This window comes from Gracilinanus agilis, chromosome 1 (assembly GCF_016433145.1).
Source record: "Gracilinanus agilis isolate LMUSP501 chromosome 1, AgileGrace, whole genome shotgun sequence".
Lineage (NCBI taxonomy): Eukaryota > Metazoa > Chordata > Mammalia > Didelphimorphia > Didelphidae > Gracilinanus > Gracilinanus agilis.
In genome coordinates, this window is record NC_058130.1 from 227188839 (window position 1) to 227206419 (window position 17581).

The 17581-nt window shown below is 36.9% G+C and overlaps 1 protein-coding gene across 1 annotated transcript in view; it reads right to left on the reverse strand.

The window, feature by feature from the left end:
• Positions 1–6117: 6117 nt before the first annotated feature.
• Positions 6118–17581, reverse strand: part of ECPAS (Ecm29 proteasome adaptor and scaffold) — a 132021-nt gene continuing 120557 nt past the window's right edge. Inside the window, exons 22-27 of the mRNA XM_044679114.1 lie at positions 17298–17522; positions 15467–15608; positions 14294–14399; positions 14031–14119; positions 10661–10732; positions 6118–9156 (exon numbers count right to left, since the gene is read on the reverse strand). Coding sequence (XP_044535049.1) covers positions 9017–9156; positions 10661–10732; positions 14031–14119; positions 14294–14399; positions 15467–15608; positions 17298–17522 — 774 coding nt within the window. The 3' untranslated portion in view covers positions 6118–9016. The remainder of the gene's footprint in view (positions 9157–10660; positions 10733–14030; positions 14120–14293; positions 14400–15466; positions 15609–17297; positions 17523–17581) is intronic.

Sequence of the window (17581 nt, forward strand, 5' to 3'; positions counted from 1 at the left end):
TATACTCTTTTCTTAGCTACCTCACAGGCAGGGTGAGAATGTCTTCTCAGACTCACCACCTTAGAAACCTAAGGCAAGGCAAGCCCAGAGAGCAAGGGGTAGTAGATGGAATGCAGATGTTGGAGTCTGGAAGAAGTGGGTTCAGGACCTGCTTTTGCACATAATAATTAAATGAACAGAGAAATCCCTTGATTTCATGGTGAACCAAATTACACCTGATTTACCAGTATGCAATGGAGTGCACATCTACATATACCTCCCTTTTTTTTAAGTGTAGACATAGAATTTCCTCTAGGTGGGGAGCTCTCGGTGTCCTCTGGTGCACTTTGGTAACTCCCATATTAACTTGGAGTCTAATCACCAATTGTCCAAGGACTCTAAAAGATTAGGTGATTTGCCCAGCATTACACAGGCAGCTTCCTCCAGAAGCAGGGCTCAGACTCAGACTGTCCTCGACTTCAGGATCTTCTACCTACTACACAATGCTGCCCATCTTCCTCCTATTGAAATGCTGGACTGCTTCAATTTTTGCAGCTGTCCGATATTCGCTATGAAGGAGACTATGATCTGTGGCCTTACACTGACCTGGGTTGATGTCGGGGACTTTCTCATGGAAACCTCTACATGTTTGTGCCTGCTCCAGGGTTGTTGGATGTTTGTTTTAGAAAAGTGACCTCAGTTTCCATGCAAGTACTCATAATATCAACCATACATCTAACCCTTACCACCTGCATGACTTGGGGTCACTCGTGGGGTCTCATTTTCCTTATCTACAAAATGAAGCTGGACTAGATTGGCCCGAGATCCCTTGTAGCTTTAGAGCCATGCTCCTGTGAATGTAGGACACACTTTAACCAGCCCTTGCTAAGTGGGGTCAATTGTTGGGGAGTAGAAAAGGAAGAGGTTTTGGTGCTTGAGATGTCTACCTTTCTGAGTCTGGGCATATGTAGGGAGAACTTTGTTAAAAAAAATTCTCATCTTTTCCTGGCATCAGAAGTAGCCCCTATATAATTTCTACCTCCACATTTCCTGCATCCAGCTCCCTTTCTCTGGTTACACAATCATCATCCTAGTTCAGGCATTCCTCAGTTTTCACCTGGATTACTTAAATTTTGTCTGCTTGTCTCTAATCTCTCCCTACTCCAATATAGCCTTGACATCAGTGCTGTTGAATTCAAAATGAGGGCCACTAAACTATATATAAGGATCCCTGCAGACCATATACTTAGAAAACCACAAATTAACATTTTATTGTTTTTGTTCAATATTCTGCAATTGCATTTTAATTGGGTTTCCACTACCCTTGAAAGTTTACCCTCTCTATTCTTACATAACTATCAAAGTGGTTTTCCTAAAGCTCAGGTCTGACTACATCCCTGTCCTCCCAGTCAGTAAATTCCAGTGCCTCTCTATTGCCCCCGAGATCCAATATCAATTCCTCTGGCTTTTAAAGCCCATCACAATCTAGCCCCAACTTACCCATCTAGATTTATTATGTTCTATTTTTTTCTCCACTCTATGGTCCAGCCATATTTTTTTCTTGCTGTTCCTCATTCATAATACACCATTTCCTATCTCTAGGCTTTTATACTGTTTAACCTCCAAGACTAGAAAGCAACCTTTCACCTTCCTTTCACTTCTTAAAATTCCTTGTTTCCTTCAAAACTTCTCCATGAGGCCTTTCTTGATCTCCCCAACTGCTAAGCATTATCCCTCCAAGGGAAATATTTCTTTTGTATATATTTAGGCAACATCAGACTCAAAAGCTCTCCTGGCATAGATTCTGGGTGTTTTTACTGCCTATTTAATAGAGAGGAAATCAAATATTGGGGACAATTTAACTGTCATCTGGAACAAGTAAAATTTCATGCCTCAGAGAAAGGATGAGCCATAAAGGAAAATCAAATTGTCAGGTCAACAAACATTTGTTCAGTACCTAGTCTATGGTAGGCACTGTGCTAAGCATCAAAAATGAACGGACTAGAGAATTAAGAAGTATTTATTAAGCACTTACTATGTTTTGGGTCATGTGTTAGGTGTTGGTAATAAAAATACAAAAAGCACAAAAAGTAAGAAGTTCCCAGACCTCATGGCCTTTAGGATCCAACAGGAGAAAACTCTAAAAATAGAAATGTTGGCTAGGGATGGATATTATGAGCAAGGATGTCAGTAATGGGGAATGGAGTCATCAAACAACTGTTGGAAATGTTCTTTCCACAGTGGTGGTCTGGATGGGACTGCTGGTCCCAGAGCTAAGTGTGGGAAGGGGCGAGAAGAAGCGATGGCTGCAAGACTCCTAGCATGGCAAGACAATACCTTGTGAGAGCCACGGTGGCTTGTGGGGATAAATGCTCACCCATCGGAGGCCATAGGCCCATAGGGACAGTACCAGAGTGCCAGAGAGACCGAGTTAATGATCCTCTTTGGGAAGGAAGAAAAAGGGATGCTAAGAATCTGGTGGCAAAGCACATCCTGAGAAACTTTGCTGGCACAGGAGCTAAAGTGGGGCTCTCTAGGAGCACCGTCTGTGGAGACATTACTGGTTGCACTTGGTTACAGGTGACTCTGGCTGGGATCTTTTTCTTTTACACATTTTAAAGATTTAACTATCTTTGTGTTTGTTACACTGTTAATACATTGTACCACCAGTCACATCAATGCTCATCTAAACCTAAGAGTAAGATTTGCTACTGAGAAATGAACAAAATCTTACGGGAAAACGGGGTTCCCAAGTTTATTTATAAACTAATATGGGGGCTCAGAGTTAGTTGAAACAGCTGTGTATTCCTATTAGTTTAGGAGAAAAATAGAGAATATACTATGTAATTATCTTAAAACCTGGGTATACAATTAATAAGGAAATGATCCAGTAGTAGTTAAGAGAGTTAAGGTTATTTCTAATGAGGACTGGTTGAAAGCTCTGTGGATGGATAATGTGGAGAAAACAAGGCTTGTGTGAGGCCATGGCGCCTACTTCTAATTAGGTTCCCCCTAAAAGAAGATGTTCAAGTAAGGGCTGTCTGACCACTTCTCAGTGATGTTGCGTAAGTAATTCCGGTAGAAACAGATTGGATTAGCTAGCCTTCCATCCCTTTTCACTCCAGGTAGTTCCTTACATTTTGGAATGAGAAGAAAATTAGTTAGCAGAACAGTAGAGGAACCCTGAGGTGCCTTTTTTTTCCCCCTTCAAGCAAAATAAACCAGAATTAGATTAGGTAGTGAAATTTAGTCAGCAAATACAGGGGTCTTGTCTGAATGGTACATAATCTGTATCTTTACATTGCAATTCTCTAAACCAGTGCCAGTCAAACTATGGCCCACAGGCCAGATGTGGCCCTCTGAAATGTTCTATCAGGCCATGCAACATTATTCCTAATCTGACGAATACAATGAGTTGGATACAATACAATGAAACTTCGAAAGAGTTGCCTTAGAAACAGACTGACAGATGAGCATTTCCTTTGGCCCCCTCTTTAAAAAGTTTGCCCATCACTGCTCTAAACTATTGTTTACTATTATTTTATTATCTATACTTGAGAAAAGTCTAGCTTGGATTACACTTCAGGGTACAATGCCATCATTCACTTGGTGGCAACCTCCTTTAATCACAAAAAACTAGCTTTCTAAATTACCCATAAATTAATGTAAAAGTCACAAAGCAACAATACTTATGTTTTAAGATTCAGATCCCCAAATTTAAAGGATCATATATTTAAAGCTGGAATATCTTAGAAGCCATCAAATCCAACTCCCATCATTTTATAAGGGAGAAAATTAAGGCTCAGAGGGGTTAAATGACTTGCTTAAGGGTCATACTAGTAGTGTCAAAAGTGGGATTTAAGGCCAGGTCCTCTCACATCAAATCATTGCTCTATTATTTCATGTGATCTATTAATGAATGTGATCTATTAACAAACTTAACACATTAAAGTGGATTGTCCATAAACTATCATCTTGCTATAGTGAAAACTGAGGCTAAAGATGAAATAGATGAGCTGAGTATGACAGGTGTCAAAATACATCTTCCTGACATTTCAAAGATGAAAGCACACCAGAAATGATTTTTGTACATAATGCTCCTTCCTCTGCACTGTGTGGACAATTGCAATTATGACAATCTTTATAGCCACCAAATTACAGCATCTTTTTGGTTCAAACTTATACAGTGCCTATTTTATTATTATTTGTTAGAGGGAGCAGAAATAACTGTGTCCTAATACTTTAAAAAACAAAATGAACATACTGGACTCTGATAATATGTAAATCATTGTGAATATTTCCCCTAGCTAAGTACTATGTTGGGGAGACTATTGATACTTAATTTTTTAAAAAGATTGAATTAAAAAATGAACCAAAGTCAAAGAAAAAAAAAAAGCAAGCATACAGAAAGGACAATAAAATAGTTTCGAGAGCTGGAAACAAGGGCATCAATGTCATTCTTACTTTTTTCTACTTTATAGACAAACCAATTTAAGTATAATTCTTGGCTTATTCACTACACTCATACTTATTTTTTCTTACCTAGATTTATCTCTGAGAACACGGCTAATTGATTTCCATACTTTTATTTATTTATTAAAGACCTTTATCTTCCATCTTAGAATCAATATGGTATGTTGATTCCAAGACAGAAGAGTGATAAGGGCTAGGCAATGGGGGTTAAGTGACTTGGCCAGGGTCACAGCTAGGAAGTGTCTGAGGTCATATTTGAACCTAGGACCTCCCGTCTCTTGGCCTGGCTCTCAATCCACTCAGTTACTCAGCTGCCCCTGATTTTGACACTTTCAAATTTAATTTTATAGTCTAATAAGTTATCACGTGGAGTCTGAATTAGAGTCAAAAGGTGAAAAAATTATTTGACGAGATTCAGTTTTCACTGTAATGGAAACATCAGGACATATTGAGAGTTTACTATGCTATACAGAAAACACTGGGGAAAGATTCAAAAAGAACATCCCAAAACTCCTATCCCAGGGCTATTGCTGACTTAATTAGTGTTTGCTTTAGTCTTATATTACCACAAGATCAGGCTCTAGCTAAGCCCTTTCCATCCTCAATTTCATTCTTTCAGTTCTGTAATTATAACCAAAATGATTCTCGTGATTTTTGGAAAGTGTGTCAATCTATCCCACTATGGCTCCACTTTCTGTCCCTATGACTTTGCAAACTATGCTCTCTTCCTTTAGGTGCTGCCTTTACCCTTAGAATATAATATGAGAATGCCTTCCTTGAAGGCAAAGACCGTCTTCACTTTTCCTTTTGTGTCTGACACAGTGCTTAATAAATATTTTCCCCTTTCATTTGAAATGGAAGTGCTATTCAAAAAATGGTAGAAAAGGTAAGCCAAGCTGAAATTTTTTTGCTCTCAAGAAAGTGAATACTGCCAAACTCATCATCTTTTAACATGAAGCTCCTTAGTTCAGCTGCTACCCAATGGGTTAAGTATCATTAAATCACCTACCTTAAAGGTCATTCTTTGAATCCATAGGAGGATCTGGCAGCTTCACTCTCTGATAAATTTGCTAGCTTGTTGATGCATATGTTTAGATAGAATGGACACAGCACCCAGAAGGTACTCAAACAGCTGAGCCAGTTGGAAGAAAACAAGTGGCAACAGTCAAATAGGAAGGTCAAGAAGACATCAAGCAAGTAAGTGTCACATGTCCAATGGAAGAAATATAAATTCATTTTGGAATTATCAACTTAAAAATTAATATTCTATTATTAAAAAAACAGGAGGAAAAGAAGGGATGAACTGATTTTGTAAGAAAATGCTTACTCCAAAAGAAAAACTTTTGATTATAGAGAACCAAAATCATCCTCTAATTTGAATTTGCCTAAAAACAGGGCAACTTAAAAAAAAATCCTCTATAGCAAGTTTTTCTGTTGTGCCTAATGGAAACTGTTTATCTATAGCCTTTTCCCTTTACAACTTACCTCTTTGAAATCCCAAATACTTCAGACAGTTTCTAACTGAAATTGTAAAATCCTTCATATTACATGCACATCAGATTCAAAGTCTCTCAAAATAATAAATACAACAGGCCACGAGTTTCAAAAGATGGGTCAGCTGAGTATACTTCAAGAGGGGAAAAAATTACCCATTACATCCAAAGGGAGAGTTGATCATGCAGCTTTATTTACCATTTTATACCTTCTTGGTATTGGGATGGATTTCCTTTCAAATAAATTCATTACATGCTTAGACAGCTACATACAGATTGTAGTGAATCTATGAAGACCTTGCATGTAGAAAACCCTTCTTACTATACATCAATTTAAGCAAAAGCTTGCACATTAGAATGAGTGCTGGTGTTCAAATTCCACCTTTCACTCCTGGTTCACAAGCAGCAGACACATTGCAGCAGTAGCACAAGGAAAACCCGCGTAGGGCAAAAGTACAGTGTTTATACACATTGCGACCACTTTTAGAAGAAAGATTCTAGCAAGGCCGCATTTTTTTTTAATCAAGCTCACAAATGAAGTTTGAGACAGGAAGGAGAAGGGAAGTCAATAGGGATTAAGTCAAAGTCTCAGTTTTGTTGTGCAGATAGACTTTGTGTATATAGGCACACACACTAGGCTAAATAAAATAATTTAAAAGGCAGTTAGAAAATTTCATATTGCTCTTTATCATCAAAAAGAAAGTTTGAAACTATTTCACTGTCCCTGTTCCCAATTGTTCTGGAAAGGGGTGCAGGTCTTTTCTTTTCACATTTATAGAAATGATTCTTTAGTGCACTGTAATATCACAGCAAAAAGGAATTGTCTTTTAAGACAATTTGATCAGATGTTGTCAGATCAGAACCATGGAATACTCCTAGGGAGGTGCCAGCCAGTCCCTGCTACATATCATGGATCATCTGTTGCCATTTTTGTTTACCTGGTCAATATTTCACAACAAAACCAAGTTTTTTCCTTAACATCGTTCCCTTTAGGTACATACACAGTCATACACACATACCCAATTCCACATACACTCTGTCCGTACATACACACACAAAGAAGCTGAATGAAAATTTTTCATCATTTCTGGGAGGCAAGACTTAGTGTTATGTTGTGCAAATGATTTGGCTACTACAGGAAATGAAGGCATTAGGTGTAAAAATTAGAAGTGTGCTCAGTAAGCCAAAATAAATGTAAACAAACAGCAGGCTATCACTAAGCAGTTCAAGTGTCTTAGCACCAGCTCTCAGCACCAAGGGAATTTAATCTCCCTTTGTTAAATACTAAGTTTGTGATGTATAAAACTTGGTGATGCTCATCCACCTAAAATGTGCAAAGAGACTCATGGTTTAGGCTTGAACACACTTATTCTCTGAAGATTCTATCCACTGGACCCGGCCTACACTCATTTCTCTCTTCCCTGAAAACAGTGACCCAGCAACAATGCAAGCTAGAGTATACTGAAAGCACATTTAATGGAAAGAGGGCACTTAATATAGGGTAGAGGAGTAAACACAGAGGTCCCAAAAACAGTCTAAGTGAAGGTACAGTGTACCAAAAAACATGTGACGCTCACTCTCACGGAGGTAAGCCACAGATATAGATTGCTCTAACGTGGAAATAGCTAGGCATCTTAAAAAAAAAAAAAAAAAAGAAAGAAAAAGAAAAAGGCAGTCACCTTCAAATTCAGAACTATTCCACTGGCTGAAAATAAAGGTAGTATTTCAGCATCCACTAAGCTGTCGCTTTCTGCTATAAAATACCCACTTGATTTAGGTCTTCATTTTATAAATCTTTCCTTTTCAACTCAGGAATAGACCAAAGAGGTGTCAATTGCTAAAGACAGGTTTGGGTATTCTGTCTATATGGAATATTAAAGCCAATAAGAAGGATTTCTTCCCCAGGTGGGGAGTTTGGCTGTCAATGTAATTTTTTCTCGCTATAATCTATGAGCTTTCCCCTTTGCTTACAGGAGAAATAAAAACAACACAAAACAAAACAAAACAAAAAACCTCCCATTTAAGTCTAAATGATTATCATTTTCCCAAACAAGAACAGAGCCAAAGAGGGCTTTGAAAATGGAAGTTTACATTACTGTCATATAAAATTCAATCATGGTTTGAAAAATATTCATAGAAAAAGTTTTTTTGTGATTTGTTTCATTAATGGGGATGGGAATAGGAGTACTTGCTGCAACCGCCAAATGCCACGGCCAAACTCTAAGAAGTGTTGATACATAATAACAAAACATTCCTCATCTGACTAAGTGCTATCCCTCCGCACTGCTCATTCTTGAATCAATTCATATGAATTCAATCTTTCTCTGGAGGGGTAAGTAATGTTTTTATACTGTTGCTAAAATGTAAAATCTATTAAAGAAAAACTCTCAAAGCTAGGCAGTTTAGTTTTTCACCAAATGCCTACAGATGTAATGAAATATTACTCAACCTCACATGCCTGAGAAAAATGGTATGATGACAAGAGACGGATGGCATGGAGAATGAATTCTCCCATCTAAATACAAGTCTTTTAATAGTGACTCAAAATGGAAAGCCGCCAAAAATTTTCTCCCCACAAACAATATACGGCACACAACCAGGTTCCCTCCCCATTTTCTAGTGATGTGGCAATCTTCAACCTTTATACATCCAATAATTCTTTAACATTACAATTCATTTTGCTGCATGAGAATTACAACTTTCTACAGCAAATCCACCTACATGCTTAACTAATCCTAAAAGGAATATCCTTTTTTTACCCTACACACTTTAGTTCATTTAAAAATCCTTCAAACAGCATTTAGTATAAATTTCTTCAACTACTTCTTTTCAAATCTGAGGTAACATTGACCACATTCAGCCAAGTTGCTTAAACACCACAGTAAAATAAAGCTAATGGGGAACAGAATTTAAGGCATTTTTTTTTTTTATTTCGGCCAAGGAATGATGCATGCTACAGATTAACCTTTACTTTCCCCACTTGGTTTTCTGAGAACACCGAATTTTTTCTTTCAATTTTTGTTTTACATGGCACTTGGTTATTGGAGGGAGGGAGAATTATCTCCCTTAATTTACTCCAGATTTTCAAGCGTTTTCTTCAGTGATGAAGCTTTCTCCTGCAGCTCAGGTCTGCTGTCAGTCTCCATGGTAGTTAAAGATTCAATGAGGCGGGCTCTGCATTCAGGTGTCAAACTTTCCCACTGTTTAGACTCTACAAACAAAACATATGAGAGAAATGTAAAAAACTAGAATCCAATTTATTAAAAAATAGAGTTAGAGATGTGGGGTAGAAGTTGTCCATTGAGAAAACACATGTCCCAAGCAAAAGCAACTGATTAAATGTGTTTGGATATACCAATGACTAACTTCTATCATCATGGATACACACAGAACAATCTGATATATAAGCCAATAAGGTATTAGGTTCTGCTAGCCACACTAAATGGTGTGAGGTGTTTGAAAGCAAAAAATTCCAAAAGTGTAAGTGGAAGATACTAAGGACACAGTCCTAGAGTACAAATGTAACTCTCTTCTAAAAGGATATATATCATATCTTTGCAAGAGAGAGACATGAAAATGATGGAATTTTACTTCCTATGCAGTAAATCTCCATACAAAATTATTCCATGTGCTGTTCTAGAACATAAACACCAACTATTTTAAATAATCTTGATAATTAGAATCAGCATAAAAAGGACTTTTTCACCTTTTTTAGAGATGGGGGGAATCAAATTTATAACCATGCATAACCCCCAAAATTCTACAAATTATGTTAAAACTTGGCAGGTCCTCCGGTAACAACTACTAACATTTACATAGTTCTTTAAGTGTTTCTAAAAATAAACTGAGTAATATTGTAAGAGAAAAATGGAAAAACAAGTGACAGGACCCCACTTATGAAACTGAGATATAAATTAAGCCATTCTACTTCAGAGATATTTGCAAAAAATGGGCTTCATGAAATCAACTGATCATGGATAAAATTTTGCCTGTTCCAGTATTACTGCCAAAAGAAGTTGCTTAACCATCTTTTGAGAGATTCTACACTACCTGCTTCTTAGTAAAAATTATATTGAGCATTAAACCAATCAAAATTTCTTTAAAAAAAACTTTATATCAGATTCAAAGATTTATTTCTATTAATCTATCAGTCTATTGCTTTGGTTAACCTAGGCTGAAGTTATAGTTACCAACAGTGTAAATAACTGAAATCAAATTGTCATCCTGAAAAAGTAACTTCTGAAATCTTTAGACAAATACATTTGGAAAAAAAAAACAAAAAACAACTCCTCAAAAGAATGGTAACCAAAGAAGTGTAAAAAAATCACATGGAAAAGGTATTTGATCACAAAACCCTACTAATACTTAAAGATTAGAAACTGGCCAATATAGAATTTTTTCTAAACCACAATGCATTATGATTTCTAGTTCAGATATATAGGGTTTTTTTTTTAAACCCTTACCTTCTGTCTTCAAGGCAGAAGAGTGGTAAGGGCTAGGCAATGGGGGTCAAGTGACTTGCCCAGGGTCACACAGCTGGGAAGTGTCTGAGGCCAGATTTGAACCTAGGACCTCCTGTCTCTAGGCCTGACTCTCAATCCACTGAGCTACCCAGCTGCCCCCTCAGATATATAGTTAACAGAAATGCAAAACAAAAATTGGCTTGGCCTATAAGAAAGTTAGGATAATTCTCAATTATCAGGTAAAATACTCACCTTCAAGTTTCTGAAGCAGTAATTCTAATACAGACAAAGCTTCTGTTCTTATAGATGTGTAGCTTTTATTTTCTAAGAAGGAAATGATGTTTAAAATCGTCATCTCTTTTATTCACCTAATACAATGCCTTCCCCAATACGAAATAATGATCTGGGCCCCATATGTAGCAAAATGTGCTGAATATTCCTTTGTGTATGTCCACCAAAATGATATACATAACACAATTCACATTTCTTTCTTTTTTTAAAACCCTTACAACCTTCCACCTTAGAATCAATGCTGTGCATTGGTTCCAAGGTAGAATAATGGTAAGGGCTGGGCAATGGGGGTTAAGTGACTTGCCCTGGATCACACAGCTGGGAAGTGTCTAAGGTCAGATTTGAATCTAGGAATTCCCATCTCTAGGCTATAATTCACATTTCTTATAAAACATTCTGTACATAAAAAGAGAGGAGCACTAACAAGAAATTCTACTATTTAGTTAATTTTAAGGAGGAAAGCTTTAGAAGTACTGCTAGAACAAACAAAAAAAATTATAGAAAGAGGGACCTTAAAAGAGCATCTAGTCCAACTCCTTTATTTCCTAGATGAAAAACACCAATTTGTTAAAGGTTAATGACTTGCCTAAGAGAAAACAAATAAATAATAAGGTAGAGTTTAAATCCATGTCCTCTGACTCAAATCTAACACTTTTATCAACACAATTTTTTTTCAATGTTGGTTTTCATGTAATCTATTGAAAATGTAATCACTAAGATACTCAGGGCAGGCTTGGAATCAAGATGACTCATCTTCCTGAGTTCATATTTGCCTCAGACAGTATTCCTCAACTCCCAGTCCTCTATCCACAAACTATACTAACTTTAAGAATTAAGACATATTTTTCCCCCTCCTTAGGCACACATCTTTTAACAATATAATCTGAGCTTCCTCTTCTAAACTAAAACCTAAAATTACTTTTTAATGGGAAAATGTTCTGTTCTTATATAATTCTATCCCCAACAAGTGGTCATCTAGTCTCTGCTTGAAGCTATACATTCTAATTTTTTACTAATACACAACTTTAATTGGCTCTGCCTTAGGTCGCTTTCTCTTTCTATATATCCTCAGGATGATCACATGGATTTGGTTATTGACTATCATATATGCACATAACTTTCAAATCTATATAGCCATTCTTTATATTTGTGTGAATCCCTATGACTAAGTGCCCAGTGGATCTAGATGTCTCCATAGGTACCTCAAACTTATTCTCCCACCCCCAATTCCATCCTTCTTCCTAACTTTGGTCCTCAAGAATGCCACTTTCCTTCTAGTCCTCCAGCTTTACAGCTTCAGCCATCTGCTAATCTTCACTACTTTCATTCTGCCTTCACCTCCCACCTCAGCTGCAAAATCCTACTAATTCTGCTTCCACTGTGGCTCTCAACATCCATGCCTCCCCCACTTTTAAAAACTCACACCATGATCAACCTGGCTTAGGCCCCCACAGCACCTCCCTCCCTCCCTCCCTCCACTGCTACTGCAGAAACTTCTGAACTCATCTCCCCGCTTCTAGCGTCCCCATCCCCATCCCCATCATCGCTCCTCATGTTTAGGCAGCATCTCCTCTGGGCCAGGCTACTGCTAAGCCCTTTTCAAGATTATCTTGTTGGACCTTCACAACAAAGCTGGGGGCCAGCACTGTTGTTATCCCCACATTCATGGATAAGGAAAGTGGCAAATGGAAGGTAAATGTCTTGACCAAGGTCACACAAGTAGCATCTGAGACTGAACTTGAACTCAGGTCGGCCTGACTCCAGGCCCTGCACTCTATCCACTATACCACCTAGCTGCCTCTCCACTCCCCAATGCATCCCACACACAGCTGTTGGAGTGATGTTCCTTGACCACAGATTAGATCATCACTCTTTGGCTTTATGGCTCTCTATTGCCTCTAAGGATAAAATACAACCCATCTGCTTGTCATCCAAAGTCCTTTACAATGTAACCCCAGTCTATATTTCTAGGCCCAGGAATCATTACAAAATTGCCACTCTGGTCAAAATGGCTGACTTGCTATTTTCTCACATTGTATCTTCTACTGCTATATGCAAACTGCCTCCCATTCCTAAAAAGCTCCGTCTCCTCACCAAGACCTCTTGAAATCTATTGACTTCTTCAAGGCTCAGGTCAAGTGCAACCTTCTATGGAAGAAGGCCTTTCTTGAACTTTTAACTGTTATCAATGCATCCTTCCTGTCCCATCCTCCCTCCTTAAAAATTTTTAAAAAAATAACTTTGTATTTGCTTGTCTCTGTTGTTTTTTTCAGTAGAAAATAAGTTCCTTGAGGGCAGGAACAGTTTTGACTTTTGTCTTTATATTCCTAACACCTAACGCAGTGCCAAGCACAGAGCAGGTAGTTATTACGTATTTAAAAACGCTCAAGGGATAGACCAATAGAGTATAGTGAATCTGTAACTCCCCTCACTCCCATTCTGGACAATATGCCTCTATTAATGTGTTCTAAGATTAGGTTAGTTATTTGTTACTTCTTTTTCCTTGGGGAGGAGGGGGGATAGTAACATATGATACAACACATTATGGAATCATGGCAAATCTGCAATCCATCGAAAACACATCACCATTTTAAAACAAACACTCCAGCACCCCCACATCCCATCCCTTAACTGTATCTACCCATCTTTTCTCCCACCCAGCACCTAAGTTTAAAAAAACCTCAACTTCATAAATACAGTATTTGATACTTTTACCAGTATTTAAATTTTACCAGGCCCTCCATTTCTTTAATCACAAAATGCAGGGAGATCAAAGGGCAGGGAGAAATGACTGAATGATCACTAAAATCCCATCTAGCTCTTTTATAAATCTTATGATTTAAGTTTGTAAGCTGACAGCATACAAGTCATCCTTTAAATGGCAAATTCCCAGAATTTTTCCAGGAATTCAAATCTAATTCACTGGAATCAGAAGACCATACTAAGTACTCCAGTACTAAGAGACTCCAATTTTTAAGAGATATGTCAGTGGCTATTTGCAAATTCAATTTAAGAGTCAGGGAATCCAATGTTTTTGTCTAAAATCTTCAGTGATTGGATGTATGCTTTAAAATTTTTAAATTTAATTTAGTTTTAATTAAATTTGATTAATTTAACTGATCTTTTGTTTTCACATCACTTTTATTTCCATACATAGATCTCTCCTCCTTTATCCAGAATTCCCTTTTGCCTAATTTAAAAAACAAAACAGAAAAAAAAGCAGTTCAGCAAAACTAGCTGCAACATCAACCAATCTGGTAGCATATGGAATGTTCCATAGGGTTGTCTTCTTAACCCTGATTGACCCAGGGCTATGTAGAAGCAAGCTTACCTAAAGAATGTGTGATTGATGAACAAGTCTCAAGCAGTATTTCAGTCAAAGCCTCAGAATCTGCATGCTCCTTTTCTAAAAGCATTAGCCTAAAGAAATTAAAATAATGATGTGCTATTGAACAACAGAAATCATTCTAGTACATTTGGATTAACAGGTAATATCTGTATCCATCTCTTCAAGAAGGCATGACAAAAAGTTAGGATGCTACTAGTTACACATAATCAGGTCAGAAGAAAACTTTGAACTAGAACTAGACTTACCCCTGAAAATACGAATTCATTGACCTCAGAACGCCCAGCTGTACTTTCCATGTGCTGAGTTTCAGTCGCTCACACATTAGCTTACACAGCTCCTGACGATGGCAACCTAAGAAAAAATGCAAATTGAGTCCTTAAGTTTAAACGAGTATTTCCCAGAAAAATTTCAGCAGATACTGTGCCTATTTCCCAAATACATTTCCTTCAACACAAATTTATTAATTGTTCCATAGAACCTATAATAGATGTTAACTTTTAAACTAACCTGACCAACCCTTTCCCCATCTTAAAAATCTTTTTAGTTCAAAGTAGACTTAATACACACTAGTTACTAAAGGGTTCTTAAATATTTCACATTTAACTATTAAACAGTGAAGATAGTACCCATAAGTTCATATTCTTTTAAGATGTCATTCATTTCCTGGGGAAAAAATGTAATTATTTTTATTACTGTGCTTTATGGCACAAACAGGAAAAAAAACCATTTAATCAGTGGGTTAGAAAAAAAACCTTAATTCTGGCTGTGGTTAAACCAGATCATGAGTGAGCAAATAAAATTGAAAAATAGTAAAAATACCAAGAAAAAAGCAGCAGGATGCAATGCAAAGCATAATGGTAAAAAAACACTGACACTCAAATGTGATCTTCTGCCAAAGTAGCACATGTAAACCTCAATTAACCTTCCCGAAACCTAGAAATATTTTCATCTTAGCCAGAATGTAAACTGGCAGCAAATTTGGCTGAATGGCAAAATGTTTCTCTAAATAAACACTTCAATTTCACTTCCTCCCATGGGAATAATAAGCCATTGTTGATGAAAAGGTCTCCAAAAAAGTCATCAATATCCAAAAAGGTTCAATGAAGCCACGAATGACCAAACCGCAGAAATCACAATGCTCATAAGAATTTGATACTAAGGCTGAAATAATTTCAGACTGAAACTTTTCTTTCTCCTGGATTAGTGGTATAAAAATCTGTCACAAAGAGACTCTTAAGAATATTTATGGGCTAGCAGAATCGAATATTATGTTATCTTATATCATTTCTAAATTCAACCAGATAAAGAACCAATGATCATATGAAAAATAAATTGTTCACTTTTAGTCAGGAACTATTCCCATGAGTATTTTCTTACTAAAGTCTTTCCTCAAGTTTTAAATTCACTTATGTGCTTACACTGAGTCTCCACATTTCTAGGCCAAGCTTTGCCTATGCTCTCAAAGGCACATAGCAGAGATTCCATTTGAAGCTCCTTTTCCTTCTCATTATCATCTTCTTCGTTTTTTGATGTCCGGGCACCAACATTTTCAAGAGAATTCTAGGACACATAAAACAAAGAGAAAGATGAATAAATATCATGGGTGAAGGGGGCAATGTTGGAGGGGTTAAAGAAATATAGGCATACTAGTGAATTGTTGGCAGAACTGAAAATCAGCACAACCATTCTGGAAAACAATTTTAATTTCTTCAAGTAAGTTGACTAAAATATCTTTGACCTAGAGATTCCACTACTACATATATATTTCAAGGAAGTCACCAATTACAAGAAAGTTCCCAAAGAGTCCAAAATATTTATATCAGTACTTTTGCAGTAGCAAAGAACTAGAAACACAGTAGATGTCCATCAAGTGGGGAATGATAAAATTCTCTGACACAAAAAACATAATGGAATATTACTCTGCTGTAAGAAATGGTGAATATGACAACTAGCAAACATAGGAAGATATACATTAAGTGGTGTGGAATAAATTAAGTGGAGCCAAGAAAACAATATATAGAAGGGCAGCTAGGTGGTTCTGTAGACTGACAGCCATGCCTAGAAATGGGAGGTTCTGGGTTAAAATCTGGGCTGAGACACTTCCTAGCCATATGACCCATGACAAGTCACTTAACTCCCACTGCCTAGCCCTTATTCCTCTTCTCTCTTGGAACCAATACACAGTATTGATTCTAAGAGGGAACAAAAGGTTCTAAAAAAATAAACACACACACACACACACACACACACACACACACACACACACACTATATCAATGTAAATGGAAAGAACAAATACTACAAAACAACAGAAAATAAATGTTGTAAAATTATAAAGAAAAAGCAGGCTTCCCCCCACCCTTTATCCCTCCCAAACAGATAGAAGTCACTTCCTTCAAATTCTTTACAGACATAAAAAGTCTAGGGTTGTGGAATATTGCATATATTTCAGACTTTTTTTGATATATTGATTGGTTTTGCTTTTTTCCCCCCACTATTATTCCTTTTAAAAATATACTTGTGGGGATGACTTTCTGGGAGAGGGAAAAAGATGGAAAGAAATTTAGGCAATGTAATAATAGCTATCAATAAAGCTATAAATAAAAATTTATTTCTTAAAAAAGGAAAAAAATTCATCTCTTATTATACAAGCCTAGTGATAACACTAAACTAGGAGTTAGTGATCTTGATTTAGGTGCTAAATTCATCACCATTTCACTTTTAAGTAAATCATTTAACATTTCTGTTGCTTGCCAGCTCTAACACTCTTATGTCTTGCACTTCATGGCTCTAACACTGAAAACTTCTAATCAATTCACTGACAACTGAAGATATATCTAAGTTAGATTTGGGACAGTGAATAAGAATGCTATCAAAAAACTACCAAACTTCCCACCCACTTTACAAAAATGAATTAAATCACACGTTTTATCATTAAGCCAAGGTTCTCTGACTACTAGCTGGCACTGGGTCATGTACACTGCTCAATGAGTGAGGGTCCTGGTATCACCAAGTTTAATGTACATGTTCCAGTGCTGCAACTGGCAGCAAAACGCCCTATTGGCTGGACTTCCATTCTTCACCACTGAAGATAGCTCTTCTAAGACATATTTACATAGTAAAGTTTGCTTACCAAAAAACAAAAAACAGAAAAGGACTGAGAAAACATATTCCCCTTTCCTTTCCTTTTATGAAACCAAAGTGACAAAACATTTTACTGTGAAATCAGTTTTAGGTTAACAATTGTTACCTTTTTAATCATTGGAATAACAATGTCAGACAGCTCCTGGAATCTATCTTCTTTAGTGGCATTGAGTATATCAGCTATGCATCTAACCGCTACTATTTTGTATTTGATGTTGTCTTTGCGACACTCCTTCAGAACAGCCTGAACAATTTCATTTATACTGGGTTGATTGGGCACTGACTTTTCCAGCTCTGCACTATAGGATAAATTAAAAAAAATAATAAATGACTATTATAAGTCTGGTTGAAGTCAGCAAATTATATATATATATATATATATATATATAT